The sequence below is a fragment of the Cydia splendana genome, chromosome 16, assembly GCF_910591565.1.
Source record: "Cydia splendana chromosome 16, ilCydSple1.2, whole genome shotgun sequence".
NCBI classification, from domain to species: domain Eukaryota; kingdom Metazoa; phylum Arthropoda; class Insecta; order Lepidoptera; family Tortricidae; genus Cydia; species Cydia splendana.
Genome location: NC_085975.1, coordinates 6,538,833 through 6,563,345, shown reverse-complemented (window position 1 = coordinate 6,563,345; position 24,513 = coordinate 6,538,833). Strand labels below are relative to the sequence as shown.

Sequence of the window (24,513 nt, the reverse complement as noted above, 5' to 3'; positions counted from 1 at the left end):
ATTAATGATATTTCGTATAACGTCTAAAATAACATTTATTATCAATATATTTACAAGTCATGTCTTAGTTTATAATAAATAGTCACATATAATTTAAAAACGATAATATAAATAACACATATAAAGTTGAGTTGATTTACTTACATACATTTATTTACAGTTCTACTCTTCGTTTCTTCATAACTTTCATGAATAAGACCATATCTGTAAAAAAAAACGTAAATTATGTTAGTGCCTATCGTAAGGTAAAGGTGTCTATTTCATTTACTCTCTAAACTAGGACAATCTCAGAGACCTAGACATATGACAGTTCTACCACAGATAAAATAATAGTACTTACTATTTAAGTACAGAAGGTTCACTCTCTAATAAAACGCGTCTATTACGACAGATCTGACCGCAAGGTCGCGCAAGCGCGAGCAGCCGTCCATTCCGTAGCGGTGCGCGGCAACTACTAGTGCTAGACACCAAAATTGGTGTGGGCCGCATGTAGGTACACTGGTGTTCAAAAGTGCATGGACATGTTTCAACCGTAATATTAAGGCATTACGGTCGACATCTATCTATCTAGAAATGGTGTACTGAGCCACGCCTGGCTCTACTAGAAACAGACTGTGATATACTCACTAATAAATATGCAGGTGACTATAGCGAGCATGATCCAAAGCCAACACTTCCAAGCGTTCCTGCTGTGTTCCTGCAGTCTTTCTGACTCCACTTTCAAAGAGTCCACGTTGCGGTCCGTCATTTCTGATGATTTCTTCAATGCCTGAAATAAAATACGTACCTAGGTGTGAGAACAATAAACAACAAAATCTAGCGACCTGAAGGCGCCCTAAGTTCGGGTTCTTCCCTCACTCTCACTAAGCGTGAGCGAGACGGTTGTGCGCGCCCGGGATCGCGGATATCATTGTTTTGAATTGTTATTTTTCATTAGTATTAACAAGCCTTTGTGCAAAAATTTTTACAAATTTTTAATGGCATATGTTCGTGATTTTTACTTGCGAGCGAAAGTTGTTTAGTCAGGTTTCGAATCGATGAGGTTACTATAGTTCGTTTTATTAACATTGGAAAAAGACAACGCGATCTTGACGTGGCTTTTATTTTTAACCCGTGCGAAGCCGGGGCGGGTAGCTAGTATTAATAACAAACCAGTATAAACTTAAATATTGTATTCCATACATTTGATGTAAGCACGACATTTACCTCAGTATCATTCTTTATAATAGTGCTGGCGATCTGCGATTGCTCCTTTAGACTCTTGGTCAGCAGCACCATGTTCTCGGCAACCTTCTCCTGCATATTCTGGTGGTATTTGAGCAGCGAGTCCATGTCTTCCTGACTGCTACTTGTGCTTGTGAAGTTGGGGGCTTTAATGATGTTACGTTTACGGAGAGTGTCATCATTGTCTTCTGGAAATGGTATGAAAGTTGATGAGAAAACAAAAATATTAGATAATTACAAATTGCATACAAAAAATTTGATAATTTAACTAATTTACATCTGTAAAACTCAAGTACCTCTGTTTCTTGCAAAAGTTTATCTGTATGCAAATCAGTACATACATTTTTAGGCAAAGTGTGTATTATGTTTGTCTATGTTTTAGACAGCTACATTGATGAATGCATATGCATAAATACAACTGAATGGCACAGAGTTGAATGGAATAATTTATACATGTTGTAAACATTGGTGATACACATATGTTTAGGATGTCAAAATTAAAAATATGCATAAAATTGGTACATTTACAAGCAAACTGTAAATGTTTAAAACAGGACCTGCAAAAATACTTACCAAAAAGCTCAGACCTCAACTCGTTGCCATACTTGGCAACTGTCTTCTGGTGTATTTCCTGGGCCGCCTCGTCAGTGCATAGTGTGGCGGCACCATGAGATAGCAACTGAACTGCTTCCAACTAAAAAGAGAAAATGACAAATGTTATTAAACAAAAACAATACTTTATCTGTTATATATTTTTATGTCTTAACTAAGAGTAAGACAGTAACGTCAGAGAGTCAAACATCTCGGCCAACACTTTCAAGATGCTGTTTGGACTCTCTATCAACCTATCGAGCAAGGAGGCACAGCATATCTTTATAGTTGCATGGAAGCCATCAATACTTTCCTTCACAAACATGCCCGATGCACTGCACCTCCATCGAAGACCAAGCAACATCCAGAAGGCATCATTATGAGACCAACTTACCTTTTCAGTTGGACTATTCAATGTAGCTGTTTGTATTAAACCTTTCAAGAAACCAGCTCTTTTTGTGTACTCTATGAGGATATCTTTAGAAGGCTTTCTGTAAAAACAATATATTTTATGAGATATTTCAAAACCCTTCTACAAAACAATGAAAAGGTATAAAGAAACAAGTGAAAAAGACGGACGCGCCACTTCAAAATATTCTAAATTCAAAGAGTCTAATACCATACAGCCTAAGAACCGTTAAGTTTCTGTGCACAATATAAAACAGATTTACTTACTCTGGCCCTGTCCTAAGTTCGGTCAACATCTCATCCAGTGAATCAACGTATTTCTTAAGCCTCCAGTTGCCTTCAACAGCCTCCTGCTTTGCAATAAGCTCACATCTGTTTAAAAGTAGTCGCACATTCATTTCTAATCTGGACTTTTTTGGCGCAGTTGGTTGTGAAAGAGTCGTTCTTAATTTTTCGACCGCCATTATTAGCTGTAGCCTTACTAAATAGGAAATCGACGACTTAATAAAAACGCTAATTGATTTCGAATGCGAAACCAAAAGTTGAGTTGAATTGAATATGATGACAGGACACAACAAAACGTCAACGACGTCAACGTCACTTAAACGTCAATGTCAACTAATTATTCCTTTCTACGCATATTTTGTTCATTCCCGTTCTTTATAATAAATTAAGTTGCAACTTTAATGCAACTTTATATGAAACGAGACGACAAAATCTATTTAAGGCATGTATTAAAACGTTCAATAACTTTACATACATGTTAAATGAATTATTGTATAAAAACTAAAACCATTCGTATTGGATTTTTATTTGATTTTTATCAATAACATTCAATTATTGAAACATTTGCGACATGATGATAGAAAACTTGTAGAGAACGATACTGAGGAGAGAAGTTCCTGCGAAAACTGAAATTCGTCTATATGCCTCTCTTTCGCTCTCGCGTATTTCAACGATAAAGCCAAGTAGGCGAACAAACGCAGCACTTTAGGGGATATTACTGCAATGTTCTGCCGCCAGAGTGCAGCACTAAACATAGAGTAACTTATATATACTAGGCCTTAAACAGTTTTTTGACAAGTTTTCAGACAATAAAATATGACATTGATGCATCAAGGCGGTTTGTTAATAAGGGCCTACCGGTAAACGCGAAAATCGAAATTTAGTTATCTGCCTCTTTATCGCTCGAATATGCATAAAGAGAGATAGTGATAGAGAGATTAGATAACGAAATTTCGATTTTCTTGTTTCGCGGTAGGCCATGTGATTGACGTGACGTGTGATGTGTCAATGTGGTTTGTTTACTGTATGTGCCACCTACGCAGAGCTTTGCCTAATATTCCCTACTTTTTAACAAAACCACTTTAGGGAAATACAGTAACAAACCAATATTACCACAAATCATTTAATGGACCAGTAAAAGAGCTCTTATAACAAAATATATAATTAAGATTTAGTAGTCTGCTTCTTAGCAGCTTCGGCCTCCGCTTCACTCTTCTCAAAGGCAGCAATCAGCGCTTCTACTTCAGTGTTTGTTAGCACTCGGATCACCGTCTTGTTGTCTTGGCGGGTTAGTGTTGCCATCTCAACTGAAATAATGAAAACAAAATTAAATTACTTAATCTTACTTTTTTATATTATAGGACATTCTTTACACAGATTAACCAAGTCCTACAGTAAGCTCAAGAAGGCTTTCCAAGTAAAATATTTACATATTATCAAGCAAACAGTACCAAATTATTGGTTGGTCCAATAAGGATGACTTGAAATTGACACGTAGTGCCATTTGTCTGAATAGAGCACAGAATATTTTATGTTGGAATCTGAACTAGAATAAGGAGGTCTTCACATTGGATGTAAATCAGATCAAAGCTATATGTTCTGCTTGTACCCTGAAAGGCCACCCCACACTAACGTCTTTTGAGCGTAGTCTAATAAAACATGGTCTTCTCTTCCCAGAGTGACACAAGCCTGCGTCACAATAACATTGCCACTTTATATAGCGCTATCGCATACTATCATATAGCGCTGTCGCATGATGACGTAAAACCACGAGCCAGATGGTCGGACGGCATTAGAAAGACGGCAGGGCCGACCTGGCATAGAACCGCCGCATACAGAACAACATGGAAATCCATGAAAGAGGCATATGTTCAGCAGTGGACGCAAATATGCTGAGAAGAAGAGAAGATGATGACGTAGGCTTGTGTCAGTCACGTGACCACGAAAAGACGGGAAGAGAGTACCAGGCGGAGTATATTATTATACCATGCTTTTGAGCGTCGTCGTCTAGTCAGCACTATGGAAAATGGCGTTGCTGCGCAGATGGCTGCTGCTCGACGAAACGTTGGCGCGTGCGTCGAGTAGCAGCCATAGAGTTGACTAGCCGCCGACGCTCGGGAGACGCTAATGAGGTGACCCGAAGATATATGTATAGATCCAGAAATAATGTGAAGCCTGGCTCAAAGGAGCGCACCTCACCTACTAGCCACATACATACATTTGCAGCTAACTGTATGATATCATTAGATCCAAACAATCTGCAAAAAGCTTTTTAAATCATTTATTTATAAACAAGATATATACAGTGGTATTACTAAAAGAAATTAATAACTAGCTTAAATCTAAAATAGGCCCTTGAGGCATTGTACCAAGGATGCTGGCGGCATTTCCTCGCTGTATCACAGTGCAAGAGTATCACTCTTCGGTCACCAGTTACATCAACCACTAAAAATTAAAATTAAATAAACCTTTTACCTTTCTCCGGAGTCAGCTTGGTCATGTCAAGGGTCTTGCTCAGAACTTTAATTGCAAGGGATTCCGCCTCGGCCAGTGTGGTCTCGTTCTCCTTGTACTCCTGCTTCAAGCTGGATACTGCAGCCTGGGTTAAAAACATTTATTTGGTTTTTTGGTTAAACTTACTAAAAATTCCTATAATAATGAAATAAATTTTTTGCAAAAATTTCATTTTTGGTACAAGCTTTTATCGCTGACTGTACTTTTTTTCCACAGGCAACTAAGTCATTGAGACAATTTCTAAAGAGCCCAAACACAATTTATCACACAGTTCCAATGGCCACCTCCTGTCTCCATCATCAGATGAGCTTGATGATACGGTAATATTGCATTGTCACCCGACTTACATATGTATGCAAAATTTCAGCTCATTGGAAACCGGGATGTGGGTCTTTAGATTCCAAGATTTGACCCACACAAACACACACATACAGCCTAACAGGGCAAGTTAAATAAAAGCTTGTAAAATAGGTATTAGTGTTACTTTTCTTTTAGCTTGTAACTTGTAATACATTTAGAAGTCTTTTATTTAAATCAATCTTTTGCTGCAGTTACTAGTTTTCTCAAAATAAACCTCAGGTAATTTGTTACTGAATTATTGGTGAATGTAAGAAAATAACAACTCACAGCACTGTTGCTACCAATGCAGGTAGCCTTCCATCCTCCATAGTTGCCACTGGGGTCTGACTGGTAGAGCTGGTAGCCGTAGTGCTTGTCCCAGCCCATGTACAGGATAGAAACACCAAAAGGCCTTTTACCTAGAATTAAAATTAATTTTAGTATGGAATATTGAAGTATGCAGAGCAGCTAGGAATAGAAAATTGTGATGGAAACCAGTGAAAGCTGGAATAGTACCATTTCGTGCCATTTTAAGTTACATTTTCGTAAAGACACTACTGTTAAAAATAGTCGCAAAATGAGACTTAATTTTGAGGTTCCAAAATTTTCCAAAATTCCTACATTTATATATTTTGCATAAGCCAACTTAACCTACAGGCTGCCAGATACCAACACTCAACCACAATTTTATTAATCTAAATTAATTGAAATCTAGTTCTCGAGTACAAAATATTAATGAAAGTACAAGTAGACGTCTTTATTCTTCAATTTAGGCATATTACATTCTACCACCGGCGTAGTTACCGGCCACTACCACCAACCTGCACACAGCCCGAGAAGATATCGGCGTAAGAAACCCGGCAGAATTTTTGTTTATAATTTTTCGGTACAGAATATTGTTATAAATATAGGCGCCTCAAAACTTTTGAGTTTTCAATTTAATTAACTTTAAGTGATGAACTGAGAAAAATGTGACGTTCCACGGGAAAAGGTACCTTATGAGGGTTTCTAGTTTCGGAGATATGAAATGTTTTGTAAAGAGGTGAAAAAATGCTCAATTTTTTTTTATTGTGTGATCTGAAACCTTAATGCGTAACGTTTGTTTACCTGTTTTTATTTTTGTTATAAGTTAGTTATAAGCCTAGTAATGTCGTCTCAGAGTTTAGTAGAAAAGGTACCTTATGGAAAAAAGATTGAAAATTCCCAAAAAAACTAGTCAATACGGGAAAAGAAGTTTGGTAGAGAACTGTATTAGCATTCTGCAAAACTAATTTGATAATTTCAGTTCTGGTTGGGGTGCCTCGCAAATATTATAACCGTACATAGACCGACATCACAAATCCAAGTAGCCTGCTATTATACCAAAGTTACTCTCGTCAAGTCTTTCTTAACTAGAATAATCTTCATTTGGTTTGGTCGCATGCAGTAAATCAGCCATTGGTTTGCTGAAAAATGCCAATACCCGACGCATTACCTTATGGAATATCTGAGGTCATTGAACCTCAATGCCGCTTATCTTCAATAGCAACCGAAATATATTATTGATAAGAAATAGACGATTTATACCAGGTTAACCCCAAAATATTATTAGTTTATCCTAACTGTTCCATCATCATCATCATGCTTCATCATGTAACTTAATCACAAGGTACCTTTTCATTACATACAAATTATTGGTCTTTTTTAAGATTATTATGACGAAGAACTAATTAAATTTGGGGCAGTTTAATGTAAATTAATATTTTCTATTCATAAAAGATAAACTGTAATATGATTGATATTTTGTAGTGATGTATTATTAGATTTATTTCCATAAGGTACCTTTTCGTAAATGTATGGAGCAAATACTGTTATTGTTATGTAAGTTTAAAGTGGCATAAGGGGTTAAATATAGTATTTAGTTGGGGTTTTAGGATTTATTTCATTTGAATGTCAGAATTTCTTTCATATGTGCTCAGAAAAATTGATTGTGTGTCACATTAAAAGTAAAAATATTCAATTTTGTGATTTTATATGAAAAAGTCAGAAAATACATTTTCACCTCTAAATCGGTATTGTTTCTTGCTTAAACTGTCTGTCAGTGTCGTTTTCTAATAGATAAAATTTAAATCTTGAGAGCTCATTGCAATCAATCGTGAAAATGAAATAAAACTTTATTTTCAAGAGATTGGTTAGTATACACATAAATCAGTCGATATCAAAAGTTTCTATTTGCATTACAGAACAAGTCGCAATATTTTTTAAATCTCAGATATATAAGGTATTATTATTTGTAGTCAACTATGTAACTTACTTCAGGAACATAGTTTTTTAGGCGGCTAAACTTAAAACTTCTCTATCGTAAAGTTGCTCATTTCACAACATTATTTTCAAAAAATCATATCTCTGTAACTACGCAACCTAGAAGGTTGATCTTTTGTGTTATCGATAGCTTATCTATTGTAGATTACTGGGGTATGCATAACTCCATACCCGCCATAAGGTACCTTTGACCGTGGGACGTCACAAATATAGGTAGGTAGATTAATAGTTAATATTATTTTCGCAACAAAAGCGAAATCTCACCTCCATACTGTGTGTAAGCTTGCTTAACATCACACAACCACGATACCAGCTGTTCACAAGGAATAGATTCACCATACTGCAGCAGGTACCTCTGGGCAATCAGCCTCAGCTCATTAGTAAGCACATTGGCGTCAGAAGTGATCCCAGCGACCGAACAGACCATGTCATCATTCAGCTTGTAGATTTTCTCAGAGAAAAATACTTCATCGAGAAGTTTGTTCGTGTTTCTACGCTCCGCGGCTAGTAGAATGCCGTCTGTTGCTAAAATGCCCAGTGATGTGCCAGCGTGACTGATGGCTTCCATGGCATACTCGACCTGGTAGAGTCGACCTGTGAAAATAAACGATTCATCAAAAGTTAAGTCGAATTTATGGTTATTGTGATTAAATACAAATGACTAGTAATACTTACCCTCCGGCGAGAATATTGTCGTACGTGTATCATAACGACGGGCCTGTAAATAAAGCCGAAATAAGTGTTAATAACAGGAATGACCAAGCAAGTTGTTTGAGGTAACCTAACACAAATCGTCAAATACAGATTTTGTGACTTACCATATTTGTAAATTATACTCAATTATCACTGAATTTGATTTGGTTATCTACCGCAAGTTTAATAAACTAATTTATAGTAAAAATCTTAGTTTTCCACAAACACTATTCTTTTACCGGACGATGACAGCTAACATTTCATGTTTTTTTTTTAAGCTTTATGACACGTTTAAGTACATGCAGCCACTTAAATATATTTGTTGTAATTTTATTCAAATACGTGAAATTATAGTGTCAGAAAAAAAAAAACAAAATAACAATATAATATTAAATTATATTGTGATTATATTATATTGGATAAGGTTATTTTTAGTAAGTTTTAGCGCTACCGCCATCTCTTGTCGGGTAGACAACACAATTAAGATGTAAGGATTCACAAAACGTAAAATAGATGGCACTAATATCAAAAGTAAGTTTCGAAAAATGTACATTTCGGGCATCAGGTTTTTTTGCGTCAATTATCTATTCTATCCGCATGTGATCAAAGCCCGATGTGGGTAACTACATTTGACCATCCCAAATCTCCAAAATCCCATTTGATTGTAAAATCAATAACAGGTGTTTTTTTATCAGAATCATTATCAAACGAGCGAGCGAAGCGAAGTTCTTAATTACATATTAAACAAGAAGAACACACGGCTAATTTGTGGTCAAAAGATCTTTTCAATTGCACGTTTTTGGCGAATAAAGAGTTCTCAGGTCGTCGGGTCGAACTACTATAGTACCTACGTATAAGTATTCATTGTTCAACAGAAAATATCCGATAAAACGCTAAGTCAAGGTTTAACCGACAGCTGTTGTTATTGCTCGCCGCGCGAAAATTAAAATGCTCAGTCCGTAAAACGCCGCAGACGGGTTGCGTCGACTCGCTTTTTTCTCGCGCCAAAATCGCGGGAATCTGTATGTTTCGTCTATGACAAGAAACTGCAATACAAATATGTATGTTCAGTTTTTATAACTGGCCAGGATGTCGGTAAATTTTAATAATAATGAGGAGTTGGAGCCTCTCATACGGTCCAGCCACGGACCTGATGGACCTCGTCGTTCCGTGTGGCTGGCCGTTGAACTGCCACTTTTTCTGTTGCTATTCAGTTCATCTCTCACAGGTGAGTGAAATAATGAAATTATCTTACATTAAGTAGTACTGGAAGTCGTAGTCTCGCTATTGAACAACGGTGAAGTGATTCAAGTCATGGTATAATAATATACTCCGCCTGGTACTCCATTCCGAGATTCGCGTATGACCTAACTGACACGCGCCTACGTCATCATGCTGTTTACAGGTTCTCAAACTTTGAAATGTGGGAGAATTTTAACCAACGGTGAAAATTATTTTAACGGCATTAATTTTAAGTTATTCATGTAGAAACATAGTAAAATAAAACAAATCTAATGTATTAAATTAAACTTTATTTATCTATACAAGACAAACGTTTAAAAAACTAATTCACAGTTACACATTAATTACCAAGCTTACGACGTGAAAAGTTTGGAAAACACTGCGACTGCTGACACTGAGCGAGAAGGAAATAACAATTAACACGCGTTCGACAAGGATGACGGTCAGGGCATGAAGTTATCTAGATCCGAATTGTCAAATGTCCACAGCGCTATCCTGTGTTGCCAGTAGTATAAACAGAATTACCCGAAAGTCTGAAATTTCTTTCGTGAATCGGAAGATATTGCTAACGAGTAATTAAAAATGACGTGTTATTGTAAAATTTAAGCTAAAATACATATAAATGAAAATTATAAAATTATAAAGAAATATTTTAACTTATTAACCATAGGTATAATGTACCCATGTAACATGTTATGTTGAAATAAAGTGGCAATGTTATTGTGACGTAATCGCGTGTCACTCTGGGAATGGAAGACCATGTTTTATTAGACCATGATTCAAGTGATGTTTTTTTACACGACAAGCAAAAAATTGTTGGCATTGACATTAAAAGGAAGGAATTGGTAGGTCTACCTATCTATATACCATGGATCAAGTGTTCAAAAGTTAATGTTTTCAACACATATAAATGTAAGTAGGTAGTCCATAATAAATAGTTGAGGTCGGTTTATTAAGTTTTCTCTTGTTTATGTAGGTTCGGTAAATTCACTAGGTACCTATCACGAAGGTAGGTATTTTCACTAAAGTAAATAAGTGAAATTCAAAACTTAGGGATCCAAAGAATATAAAAATACTAACCTACATTACAAATGCTGACTGTAAAACAGGATATAAATTTAACTAAGATGTACCTATAATTTTCTCGTAAAATTCACACGCAATTTTTAAACATATTTTATCTGATAGATAGGTTTTTATTCTTCTTACGAACTATAATTTTGCAGTCATTGACCTAACATCCGACACCCAACAAACCTATCTAACCACGGAGGCCATTCCTCGATCAAACAAAGGCATGTCCTTGCCAGATTCATTACGCTGACATAATTACTAATCAGTGCAGCTGCAAAGTCAAACATGCAAGTTTGAGCTTTATTCCACAAATCATAGAGTTCTACAACTTATGGCTGGCATATTATAATGTTTATATTATACAATTGTATGGCTGTATTAAGTTAATTGCATTGCGTCTCCTTATAATTATCTATACCTAAGGCCAGATGCAACTATGATCTCAAAGCGATCCGTGCACCTAAGTAACTATTAGGTACCTATCTGAGATTAGCTATACTTTTACCTACTCTCAAGAGGGACTCCTATTATAGGTGAATATTCTGTTCCATATTGGAAACCGAAAATGACCTCACGGGGATATTAAGGGTTCATTTAGACAATGCGAGAACTCGAATGCGAGTTTCATTACATTGCGGATTTTGATCGGTCGGTTGAATTGGACGTAACCAACAGTCCGCAATGTAACTTCGCATGCGAGTTCGCGCGCCGTCTAAATCAGCCCTAATGCTGCCGTGTCATGTAGTTTACATTAATCCTCATTAATATAATTATTTTAATTGTGTTCCGATGGCGCTACCCTTTTTGGTTCTTAGCTTCCTACTAGCATCTTTCTCGAATTCTTACGATTCTTAGCGACCATTCTCCTGTCAGTGTTACATTTTCTTTATCTTCCTTAAGTCTTCCTCAGACAGTGTTTAAAGTAGATTAACAACTTGTTAGGGTTGATAGTTACTTTCTAAAATCCAGTATAATTGGCTCTATCACAGATCATATTAAACTATTCTACGATTAACCCTCATTATACGGTCTTAAGAATCGTCGTCGCCCAAAATGAAGGATTAATTATCAATCGTTATTGTATTATTTTTGATTTTAGATACCGTAACATACAACTTACTTCTATACCGCACCTGTATAGTCGAGCTAAAGCACAACTCAACAAAATGCGCTCTACTCAACATCCTAAACAAGACCGGCGAAGCCAAAGACCTGGAGACTGAGGTCCAATCCGAAGCGTCTATTCTGGTGACTACTATATCAGTGTTAAGCAGCATTATGCCGGCTATACTGGCTGTGTTTTTAGGGTCCTGGTCTGATAAGTATGGAAGGAAGCCGTTGGTGGTTTGGCCGCTTTTTGGTAAGTTTCTGTGGCACTATTATACCTACGAACTACAATCACTTTTCTGCTGTAGAATATGTAGGTGTAGGTAGTGACCCTGTCTGCAAAGATAACAGTCCAGAATTCAACCGGTTCTGACGTGATTATTCTAAATTGGAATGTTGTTTTTCAGGACAGTTCTTAACTGCTGTATTGACAGTTGTATTCAGCGCAGTTCAATATTTAAGTGCATATTGGTTTATTATCTGCATAATGCCGTTCGCAATGCTTGGCGGATTCAGCACAATCATGTTGGGAGCTAATCTGATCATTACAGATATCACTACTGGGGAGGATAGAACCTTCAGGTAAGGAAGTTGGAGATAGGACCGCGTCTTCTTGTATATTATCCTCACCTTTATCACCCACCGTCACGATCATCGCGGTCAAAAATGACCTACTACTCCTATTAGGCTCCACAGTCCATAGGAATATATTTCCTACTAAGATACTGCCGTTCTCTTTTGTCCGATGTAACCGGAGTAAAATTCTCCGGAACCTTTTTCATGTTATGCCGTTGGCCGCAAAAAAGACATGCAGCCTAATGCCAAAAGTTTCATATCGTGGTTTTTTGTTAAGTAAGGGTCAAAAAAGAAGAAGAAAGAGAATGCGATTAGTGAATTTCCTGAATGATATAGAAGACTTCGTATTTTTCAGATTGGCACTTATACAAGGATGCGGTTTTGCCGGTGTTCTCACAGGAACCATAGGTTCAAGCTACGTGTACGATTTGATGGGCAATGTTCCCTTGTTTACGTTATCTGCTGCTATTTATTTTTTCACATTGTTATATACCGTCGTGTTGGTGGAAGAGACTTTGGTTATAGCTGAGACAGTGAGTAATATTAAGGATGACTAATATTAAGGAAACCCTACTGGGTAGGTCAATTTTGTTGCGACTGGATGACTCATGCTAGACCGGGTCGGAGCTTCCGCTTCGTTTTCTATGGAAAGCACCACGTGATTACCGATCAGCCGTCGTAGAAAATGACATGTCGGACGCCTCGGCCCGGGCACGGCCCGGTCTAGCGTGGGTCATCTTTAAATTAATTTATTCAGTTATTTAAACTTTATTGCACAAAACATAAAAATAATGTACAAATGGCGGACTTAATGCCTAATGACATTCTTTATTTAATGTTGTTATTTAAGTACATTTTTTACACTACAAAATATCATTCATTTGCTCAGTCACACAAAAAAAATGTTAGTCTAGGAAATCCCAAACTGTTATCGTAAAGTTAATCTTATTACTTCAAGGACAAAAGAGATTTGACGCCTTTTAGCGTATGTATACAGGATGGCTATAGTAACATGACTAGGAATTTTAACACTAAGGCAATTACATTTGGCACTGACAGTGTCAAGGAGCATCATACTACATCATATAATTGTATAGATAAATATATGTAGTTTGACCAATATTTTTTTGTCTGCTTCCAGGGAGGTCTTTGCAAAATCTTCAATTGTAACCTAATCAAAGACATGGGCCGGACATGTTTCAAGAAGAGAGACCTAAGCACCACTGCTATATTGACCCTCCTCATTACCGCTTTTGCGATCACTATGTTCTGTATATTCGGAATTAGTGCCGTGGACTATTTATTCACGAGACAGAAGTTCCAGTGGCTTCTGAAGGAGTATTCCACATTCTGTGCTGTTAACATTATTATAGGTAGGTGTTGATTTTAAAGCCATAGAATCATCTGAATGGTCTTATTATTAACTCCATAATATTAGCTACATGCATGGGTACTAACAGAAATTAATTGTAGATCTAAATTATTTTAATGGGACCATACAGTAGGTTCGAACCCCCTGAACACTCATATGAAATGATGATAAGAATGTGTGACTTGGCCACATGTCCTTTAGAGTAGGTATTTACGTTGCATTTGCCTAGCTAGGTAATACGTGTTCAAAGACTTACCTATATCAACAGAGGCCGCTGTAGCACGTAGTTTTTCGCTACAAATGGCAAATGATCTTCGTTGAATCGGTAATTCACCAGGACTTATGTATTATTGTATTACAGGTCTTATCGGGATGTATATTGGGATGTCGTTTTTCCAATCCTACTGCAAGATGTCGGATGGGATGCTTCTCATTATGTCCTACGTGTCGTCCATTTGCGACGCGACTGTTAGAAGCTTATCCCAAAAATCCTGGCACTTGTATCTCGGTAAGTCACTAAAATGTTTTTCAGTCAGGCCTTCGCCTTCCCCATGTTAAGTGATTTTTCTCAAGTAAGTTTTCATAGAATGAATAAGGCACTGGTCCCATGAGGGGCTCTTATTACCTGCCAATGTTAATACCGAATGCTTAGTGGCTGTTAAGAGCAGAACTGAGACACTAAAGTCCGAGCGAGTAATTAGCTACCTGCCAACAGAAAATAACATTTATTCTAGGCATAAAATCAATACCTTATTAAGTATAAATCAAATTGCTCCTTGTATGCTTGTATTGTATTACACATAACCAGGCCGTGGGTTTTTAAATGCAAAAGGCGATTTTTCCGGTTTGCTAATGATCCAAAAATCCTGAATTTTTATTACTCCTAATGTAATATCGACGTCTTAGTATATCAACCTACCTTGGTTTAACAACTTTTGCTACCAAGAATCTACTAGGCGTATTTGGAGCTGAATAAAAGCATTTATCTACTTACTTTATTTTCAGCGGGAATGATGTCCATATTAGGAAGTCTGTCACCTCCACTAATCCGGTCCCAGATCTCCAAAGTGCTGCCCAAAGACGAAGTAGCCAAGATGTATTCTCTAGTCAGTTGCGTAGAAGCTGCCATGCCGATATTTGCCCCTGTTCTGTTCAATTGGGCGTATTACTGCACCTTGGCAGTGTTCCCTGGGTTTATTTACGTCATATCTGGAGGATTATTCACGGTGTGTCTTGTACTTGTAATGTAAGTAAATTTTTCATTTTGTTTTATAGAACAGTATATGAACTTTACTAGTGTAATACTAATACCCCAGCAGAGATTAAGAATCACTGATCTACAGCCTTTCATGTAAAGATTTTTTTCTGAGTGAGTTAACATTTATTTATGTAATATATAGTCTGACAAACCTATGTGCCACTAAAAATGCGGTCAATAAAATAAAATCCCATAGAAAGTTTGACTTTGGCACCTAACCATTTAACTGTAGGTACTTTTTATATTGCTGTTGATGCCCCAAATAAATAAAATAAAACAAACACCTAGCACTTACAGTTTCTACAATCTACATCTCGTCTCATAACCCATTTTGTTTTAGTAAATAAAACAAGCTTATGCAAGCATTTCTCTTATACAGCAAAAGTAATAACTATTTATTAATTTGTTTTTCAGATTCGCAAATATTCTTTACTACAGGATGGTTAAAAATCGAAGTCAAATCCCTCCTTGAAGAAGATGTGTGCATCATAAGAACAGTTTACATAAATTTCGTATCCTTATGTTTAATAGGTAACTCAACAAGAGAAATCTATCTAAAATAGTCTGTAAAACTAGTAACTAGATACAAAATACTGCATCAATTGTGATATTAGTACAAAATTGTCTCATAAGCCTTAGAGAATTTCAATTTCTGTTTATCTTTTAAGATGGATATGATGGCACAGATGCTCATGTGTGAGTAAATGAATAAACTTATAGGTGGGAGTTCATCCATATATCAAAATGATTTGGAAGCTACTTATAGTTGATGTAGAATAAGCAAACTGTGATATAAAATCGGTACATATCAAGAACCCTATGTTATTGGTTATAAGATAAGTAAACATTTAAGTAGATAAGTAAGTATGTGTAGGTTTATTGTAATGTAATGAAACTGACTACTACAACTGCCACTATTCGATAAAATACTATAGGTAAAAAGCCCCTTATGTATGTCTGGTAGTCAACCTAATTCTTTATCATCATCAACGTATCTAATGCTTTTTCGTAAACTGAACATAACTACATGCAAGAGAGGCTTTAACTAAGTTTTTTACTCAGAGGAATCTAGTTTTAGGATATCAAATAAGACATAATATTATAAAATCATAAATGTTTTAATACGATCACACAGACAAACATACACATTGACTTAATATTATTATACTTACAATAACAATACAAGTAACACCATGTCTAAAAACACATTAAAAAACTTTGTACAGAAGTAAGATTTTCGACAAAAAAATGTTACCGGGATGAAATATAAAATACAAGTGGATATCTACTTTATTGTGTGTTGGAAAAATGTTTTACAGTAGGTATGGTCAATTGTGTGTAAATGCATAAATATTTTTTTAAATAAAATTATTATTTTCATACGTAAAAATAAATTTACACATGAAAATGTAACGGATTCCTCATTTACTCCACATTTACTCAATCAATGAATTTTCGGCAAATATTTTTTGTTTATTTAAATCTTTATATAATGAAGTAGTAAACAAAATCCAAGAGCAATAAGTAAAAACTTAAAAATAAATGCGTTTGGTTTATGTTAGGTACCTTACATCGACCAATTAATTATTAGGTAATAAATAAATGTAATACTTATCTATTAAAGTAACTATTAAAGGGCGTGGAAATTAGTGTTATTTAATTTACAATAAGTAATTTAATAACGAAAATAACAAAGAAAACTCAGCTAACCACAATAAAGACATATTTAATATGAAAATGCAATCTTTCTATTACTTTTAAAATCTTCGATTACGATGCCAATGTCACCCTGTATGATACATGATTTTGCAAAATGCAGTTCCCAGTTGCGTTCAAGTCCAAATAAAATCAAAACGTTCGATCGTTACTGAACTTAGCGATTCTCTTTATAGTTCTTATAGACTATTAATAATGTGAATAATACACAAAATCATTATATCCCACGCCCCCTTTTTTTTACACTTAAACCTACAGTCTGCTTACCATACTCTCGCCGTCCGAAGAACCCGCCTTTTTATTTAGTCACAGGCTTTTCCTAGTAGTTGACACCAAGTTGATAATCGGCTGAACAATAATATAAATCAGAGTGAACACCACAAAACACATCAGAGCCGTGGCTAACCCAGGGTTTGCGGCGCTGAAGTAATCCATATTGAACCCTATGGCTATCGTGATAAGGCCCATGGAGAGAGCAATTAAGCCAAGCGCGATGTGGAGGATCTTGACTGGTCCGCTCCTGATCATCAGGCGTACTTTCGACGAGAAAAGTGCTATGATACCGGAGATGAAGCTAGCTAGGGAGAACGCCAGTGCGATAACGCCTGAAATAGATAAGATTTGATGTAGATAACAGTACATTCATGTCGCTAAAATTTATCTCATCGCGTAACTTCACTTAGTTTTGTACGCGAAGTTGGCAATTTTTGGAAAGATTAGGCCGTTTTTGTGGAAAGTATGAGCCATCAAAGTAAGGGCATTTATTTCAATTGTTTAGTTTGAGCTTTATGACTCAGTAAACCTACCTAAGTGTGGCCTCAGATTTAATAGGTAAGCATCATTATTAGGATTAGGTAGGTATGCATTCATGGTTCGTTTAATGGCGGTTCAAAGCTTGCCAAATATTAATCATATACAATACATCCATGTGATTCCACCACAGTGTTGCCATAGCTTGGAGTGCGTAGAAACGCATCATAAAATGATGCTTTTGAAAAATGAGTACATACCTAGTCGGGGTCTAATATCAGTCCAAGCTGTTATATAGTCGTTCGATTTGTAGGCTAATCCTTTGTCTATTGTTAAGTAAAACCGTACGTGCTACTACCAAAATAAAGTTACATATACCATGCAGTTTTGCGGCTGATGGTACAACCACAGAACATGATAAAATGCAATCTTTGAAGAAAAAAAAAACGGTCGAATTGCTAACGTCCATAAGTTAAACATTAACACAGCTTGCTTCTTGAAATATAATTCCGGGACCTGTAGCTTTGTAATACAAGATTTTTTCGTTTTATTAATGAAAACCACTAGTTAGTCAATTTAAAGTAATTTCAGATAATCGGTTAATTTTTGGGCCGGATTTCGGATAAAAGGCATTTCATCAAATACAGTCGTGTCTAAAGAAAGTATTCAATATAAAATTACCGCAATATCCATGAGGTGTGTTAACAACCATGTCAGTCTCAGCTAAAGCCAGGAAAGAGCCCACAATGACGAACAAGGAGCCGATGAGCTGCAGACAGCCGTGGACCACTCGCTTGCCATCCTGGGACAGTTGGAAGGACCAGGAGTTGTGCCTGTGGAGCGTCAGGACCGCTTCTACGAGGAACAGTTGGTACTGAAATATGAAAGGAAAGCGCCTATGGTTATTCATTAGCAATGTGCCTAACTTTTGCATTACTAACACCTTATAAAACAAAGTCCCCCGCCGCGTCTGTCTGTTTGTATGTTTGTATTTTTGGTCGCGATGAACTCAAAAACTACTCAACGGATTTTCATACGGTTTTCACCTATCAATAGAGTGATTCTTGAGGAAGGTTTAGGTGTATAATTTGTTAACCCGTGCGATGCCGGGGCGGGTCGCTAGTTGTAATACCTATTAGTGGAAACGTTTTGTAAGTCTCCATTCGATTCGACACCTATACTCTGGCAAGTCAACTTAAGGTGACGTATTGGTAACGTGGCAGACATATGAAAACCAATAGAAATAATGTTCGAACAAAGTATTGAACGAATTTGTTAGGGTTGGGATCTACAAATATTCTGCACGATTTAGTGGTTGACTTAACTGGGCAAAACTACCTTTCCCTACCCAGTAGGACACAGGGATAGGGCTCCGTGAAAACTGGCTGATGATATATGATCTGATTTAACGACCGCCTGAGTCACTCAGTTCTGATTCGGGTGGTCCCAGAGTATTACTGGTTATTGGAAACATATTGGTAAAGGTGCTTGACACTGTCCCAATAGTTGCTAATAGTGTGTGTTGATCTTAATTCCGAGCAATAAAGGTGGCAAACAGGCTGTCAAGCTCTACGACGTTTATCTTAGTAGGCATTTGTCATTTTAACAGCACCATTACATTACATTTCTCGCGCTAACGTCGAAATATTTATTCAAATGTAATTTGCATTTAATGGCATTTGCATGTTTTATTTGTAGGTACTCTTTTAGACATACCAAGTTTAGTAATTTCCTTAAATGACATTCAGTCAGGTCATTACACCCATTAAGTCATTATAGCAATATAACTACTTGTACAGCAATGATGTAAAATAAATCTAGACACGAACTGCGGCTAGTGTTACATATTTGTCGTTCTTATCGTGTTTCAAGAGATTAAGAGTCACTACAGTTTTATACTCTCACAAAACACTGAATACGTACACCGGTTCCCGCGAAAATTATATGGAGCTGCAGGTTGCTGATGGCCCCACTAGGTTCTACAGTCAACGCGAAGTGCCATATGCAGAACACCACGATGGCCACCTGCATATGGTGAAGGAGGTTTAACAATTGGCAAATGGCCAACCACGCGGAATCCCAAGAGTTGGTATACACGTCACCGCTCTCCGCGTCATAGGCGCCTGGTGCCCGAGTGACCTCCGCTTGATACGGCACATGCTCCCTCACTTCAAACATCTCAACCTTATCCACAGACTGCGTAGAACTAGTCGGGAGTTTATCTAGTCTGGGCACGGAATATTTCTCCGACTGCTGGCTCGTGCTAGGTCTATCCATTTTTCTAGATACAGCGTAGACCCTCCGAACCGTTCTTGAGCGGTGACACACAGTCACATGGACACTTCGCGAGTTACGTACTAAAACTTGATCCTACAGATCTGCTTGAGATAGCGCTATTGAGATAACATGGGAGAATTCGATCGGAAGGTATCGTAGAAAATTGACAGTTTTAAGATTAGGGAGTTGTGCAACTTTCGATAATGCGAAGAGATTAGTTTAATCTCGTTCGCGTTTGTGCAATGTTGAAATTCCTTTGCTTTTTTAGGAGTATTTGCTTGTATGAATGGTGATGTTTTGACCTAAATGTCGAGTAGGTATCGAGTCTTGTATTATCTTACGGGCCTGTCTTACATTAAACAATTCTAGGTAGACTGGATTAAGTATTCATATCAGTTTGTAGTTTTCTGAAAATGTGACGAACATACTCGTATAAATCCATATGACTTAATTTTAAGACGTCCACGTAAGTGCCGTAAGTTACGAATGCAGTGCAATATGACATAGCTTAAAATTTTAAAGAAAGTATGGATTAAGATTAAGACGTAATCAGGTTTCAATCAATAGGTAATAGTACCTATATGACAATAAATGCCACTTGCACCAACCCACTAAGCCGGGGTTAAGTAGTTAAACCGTTAACCCAGTGTCAAAATAAATTGACCCGTAACCATGGTAACTCCAGGTTTTATCCGGTTAACCCCGGGTTAGTGATTGGTGCAAGTGGCCCTAATAGGTAATAATATCTGAACTAATTTATTTTAAATATTGTTCTATCACAGACTTAACACGTTCCCTGTGCATGCATCATATGTGTAGCATTTTAGGGTGCATATGATACGTGCATGCATAGGGTTGCAAATAGAAAAAAAACCAAATGTTTTTTTTTCAAATTTATGAAAAAAAACATGAAAAAAAACCTGGCACCATGGTTTTTTTTCTAAATTTGTTTTTTTTTTCAGATGAACAAAAATATGCCACATAACGGTTTTTCGTGATTTATTTATTTAAGTAACTTAAAACTAAGTAATTTTTGGGGAATCCCTGAATTCCCCGATTGGTGTTGCCAACAGTAAATTGCGATAACTACCACTACAGATTTCATTTATGTTGTTATTAATCAAAGTTGTTAAATTAAATTGGTTTAATGGTTAACATAAAGTCTAAAACAAGTAAAACAACCGTATAAAAGTATTAACTGCCTTGCAAATTTTGACTTTTCATACTTTTGAAAAAAAACGTACTCCAGAAAAAAACGGTTTTTTTTTCATGTTTTTTTTCAAGTCAGAAAAAAAACCGTTTTTTTACAACCCTACTGCACCACTAATGATGCACGACCCCATATAAACTTAAAGCATTGCCAAAATTTACACGTGTGAGCTAGGTATTTTTTATTTGCATGCATGCATGCACATACTGGCTATGAACCTTTTGTCAAAAAACACGTTGCACGTGAGGACTCAATTTCTGGTTCCAGTATCGACTAGTAATTCTTTAATAAAAACAATTTTATGGCATGTCGAGTCGTCTGATTGATTCGTTAGGTTAGGTTAGACTTTTGACGATCTTTATATTATTTAAATAATACCTAAAACATTTATTAAAATTCAATTTCACATTAACAATTTTATAATTCCGCCTTTACATACTAGATGGCCTCACTACAAGTTACGTATATAGCGCTATAGCTATATGCGCTATAAAGATTAGTTCTACTACTCATCGACAGATGGCATAAACTGTACTATATCAAAACAACATTTCCTCATTGGAATTGGAAACACAAAGGATTTTGAGTTGATTTTTCTCCAAGTTTAAACAAATAATTGAGTAGGTACTCGTACCAAATGGGATTGATTTCTACAAGAATTGATAATCTATGACAAATCGAAGCCTATTTTCGCAATGTGTAGGTATTTCGTGGTGTATAGATATATTATGGTCATCTGTTTTTAAAACGTAGTTGCAGGCTTGTCTAGAAAATCTAGGTAGCAGAAGTACCTAAGCCTAGTTTGAAAGTATCAGGAAAATTAAAATAACTACGAGTACCTATCGAGTCTGTGTGTATAATTTGAAAACAGCCCAATGGGGTTGGCCGGTGGAAGTTTTTAGCAGATGGCGCCATCATAGCTTGCCCTGTCAATCCCTAGAATTGTGTCAAATTTTTGTTTTTTTAATACCCTGGATGCCAGCCCTTTAAGCCAAATCTCATAGAAAAAGGGGCAAGCTATGATGGCGCCATCTACGCAAACCTTTGACAGTTGCCAACCCCATTGGCAATGAAATACGTAATTAAGAACAAATATACACAAATTATTAAAATACACAAAGAGTTATCTTACACCTAGACTGTAAATGGTCTAGCTAGACTCTAGACTGTAAGTTGATATACTTTAGTTCTGATCAGTTGCTGTGTGGTAGGTACATTTCATACGTCCAAGCCCTGACATCTGACCACCTACTCGCACCACAGCTCTTTAAAATTACAGGCGTACAACTATTTAGACGCTGCCAGCAATTAATTACGTTCAAAGAATGCACCGCCTCTATCACGCCGCTGTTAGGGCACTAGGGGCAGCCGCCCCCTATTAATAAGATCTAATGACCCAAGGCGGGACCCATTTGTCACCTGATTTGATAACGAGGGGTGAGAAAAAAAGGATTTATCGGTATGAGAGAAATAATTAACTTTTAGTTTTTGAGCGCCACTGATGACTTGAATTTAAATTGTCAAGGTATAAGCAAAGTAGAGAACTATACCTAATTGAGAAGATGACTGACAGCTGAAATACGAAAGCCACCAAAACTGCAACACTGAAAAGTGACGTCACACGTCACTTCTTTGTACTTACTGACATGTTAGGTAGGTAAGTATTACACTTTGATTCTAGTGCAGCATTTCCTAAACTATCATCGCGACCCATTGGTGTCGCGAGCGAATATTGAGTGGGCCCTAAAACTACTAGGGCATCTGAGTGTTACAAATAATAATTTATGCCCTCTTTGTAAGACGAGGTGGGTACAGAATCTGGCAGTTTTTGTTAGGTGGGTCGGAGGTCAGTAAATTTTGGGAACCTGCTCTAGTGCTTACGTTTTTTAAATAATTTCTTTTTTACAGACCTTTTCTTGTGTTAGAATCTATTTCATTGAGTAATGTAACCAAAATGAGTAAAATTCTTTATCACATACCTTCGCAATTATTTAAAATTGAAATTTTTATTTTTGTCGTGAGAACGTCTTATAAATCGATGGACACCGGTAGCATGCACGAAAAAGTGTCACGTTGTGGACAAATCTCCATGGTAACGTTGTGGACAGATCTCCATGGTAACGTTACGTAATGTTTTCTTATGACGTTATCACGCAAAATTATCGTTCGTAAACCGACTTTACAGACAACCATATTTATTTTTTCGTCATTATATGCAATACAAATAGGTCCTTTAGACGTTACTAGTTATTCCACACAACTACTTATATTTTATTTTATAATTTTAGATGAACGTAAAAAAAGGTTTAATTACAGGAAAGTGCTGTAGCACCTAAAGTACCAAATTTTAAAAATAGTACTTAATTAATCTTTTTTTGTGTTTCTCTAGTTAGATTTGTCCATGAGTGTATTTTATTATTCCGCATTTCTATTTCCACAGGAACTCAAGTCTAAAACAGGATAATGCGAACTAAATAACCATAAGACTGACGTCCACGTTGTACCTCGGTCATTACTCGGATCGCATGTAACATTACACTCACCGCCGATTATAAATCGATGGCGGCGTGTATCGATTATGGACGATTCGATTCTGATTTATAGTGCCGCAGACTGCGTGTTTTTTTTTTAATTTTTACTTTTTATGTCGTTTCGTTGTTAGGTTAGGTTATTGATGTTGTGGGAAAACTATTATTCTAAGTTGTGGAGTGAAGCAGTTGGGATGAAACGATGACCATCATTATAATACCTACTACCTAGATGTTTAAGATGTAGGTTCTATTTATAACTTTGTTGCTTGCCATAAAGACGCTTTGACAGGTTATTCGTATAAACATACAAGCAAACCTCGTCCACATAATAAGCGACAAAGGGGAACCTCTGACTAGACCTTGACACAATATGTATATTATTATTAATTTTTATTTTACGATCTGTTGCAACTTTTTTTTGCAAAAATCGGTAAATAGCGACAGTTTATTTTTATATGGACGATGTCACGCAAAATGTTTGTAAACAGCTTTTGGAAGTCACATCCACTTATTTGTGTGTGTGTGTGTAACATTTAAGCAATCAAAATACGGTAAAAACATATTTTGTCGACTGTTTTTAAATTAAGTGAAGGAACCTGAAGGAACTACCATTCGACACGAGATCAACGCGAGAGGTATAGAACAATGACGAGGCAGGCGGCGTTGTATTGGCATTAATCTTGATTAATGTAGGATGTAGGTACCTACGCTAGCTAATAAGTAATTATATGGATCTTAGGATCTAAGAAAAGCGTCTCAAAACAAAACACTATAAAAAAGAAAAAAAAACAAAGGATCTTGTTGCCTCGCAACTTTTCTCACATCGTAGCAAATATAAAATCTAAATTATGTGAGAGCGGAGCACACAGCACGCCTGGCGTCATCCCATGCTGGTTAATTATTATAAATCGATGCAGTATGCTACAGTAAAACAGAGACTGATAAATGAAATAGACTGTAAATCTCCGTTCGAGTTAATTGTCGTCAATATTGTTCAGGGCGGCAGGAGTGGCTCACTCCGCGATTTCGTCGCTTTGCTACAGGT

The 24,513-nt window shown here is 36.6% G+C and overlaps 5 protein-coding genes across 5 annotated transcripts in view; 1 reads left to right on the top strand and 4 right to left on the bottom strand.

Moving 5' to 3' along the window:
• The window catches only part of LOC134798156 (uncharacterized), a 199,567-nt gene that overhangs the window by 54,307 nt on the left and 120,747 nt on the right, over positions 1-24,513 (bottom strand). The gene's annotated exons all lie outside the window — the stretch shown is intronic.
• On the bottom strand, positions 20-2,734 carry LOC134798161 (vesicle transport protein USE1). The gene is made up of 6 exons (XM_063770503.1): positions 2,491-2,734; positions 2,210-2,306; positions 1,798-1,918; positions 1,207-1,409; positions 628-769; positions 20-204 (listed from the first exon to the last, which is right to left on the bottom strand). Exons 1-6 carry the CDS (start codon positions 2,685-2,687, stop codon positions 155-157), a joined length of 810 nt encoding a protein of 269 aa, XP_063626573.1. The 5' UTR covers positions 2,688-2,734; the 3' UTR covers positions 20-154.
• On the bottom strand, positions 3,616-8,626 carry LOC134798153 (proteasome subunit alpha type-4). Its single transcript, XM_063770494.1, has 6 exons — positions 8,481-8,626; positions 8,338-8,380; positions 7,927-8,256; positions 5,650-5,780; positions 4,984-5,107; positions 3,616-3,815 (listed from the first exon to the last, which is right to left on the bottom strand). Exons 1-6 carry the CDS (start codon positions 8,481-8,483, stop codon positions 3,673-3,675), a joined length of 774 nt encoding a protein of 257 aa, XP_063626564.1. The 5' UTR covers positions 8,484-8,626; the 3' UTR covers positions 3,616-3,672.
• Positions 9,353-15,576, top strand: LOC134798149 (probable peptidoglycan muropeptide transporter SLC46). Its single transcript, XM_063770488.1, has 8 exons — positions 9,353-9,583; positions 11,771-12,031; positions 12,186-12,360; positions 12,710-12,887; positions 13,496-13,727; positions 14,088-14,234; positions 14,732-14,972; positions 15,399-15,576. The coding sequence occupies exons 1-8, from the start codon at positions 9,445-9,447 to the stop codon at positions 15,454-15,456; spliced, it is 1,431 nt and encodes a 476-aa protein (XP_063626558.1). The 5' UTR covers positions 9,353-9,444; the 3' UTR covers positions 15,457-15,576.
• Positions 16,871-20,037, bottom strand: LOC134798152 (uncharacterized). Its single transcript, XM_063770493.1, has 3 exons — positions 19,374-20,037; positions 18,132-18,324; positions 16,871-17,305 (listed from the first exon to the last, which is right to left on the bottom strand). Exons 1-3 carry the CDS (start codon positions 19,725-19,727, stop codon positions 17,007-17,009), a joined length of 846 nt encoding a protein of 281 aa, XP_063626563.1. The 5' UTR covers positions 19,728-20,037; the 3' UTR covers positions 16,871-17,006.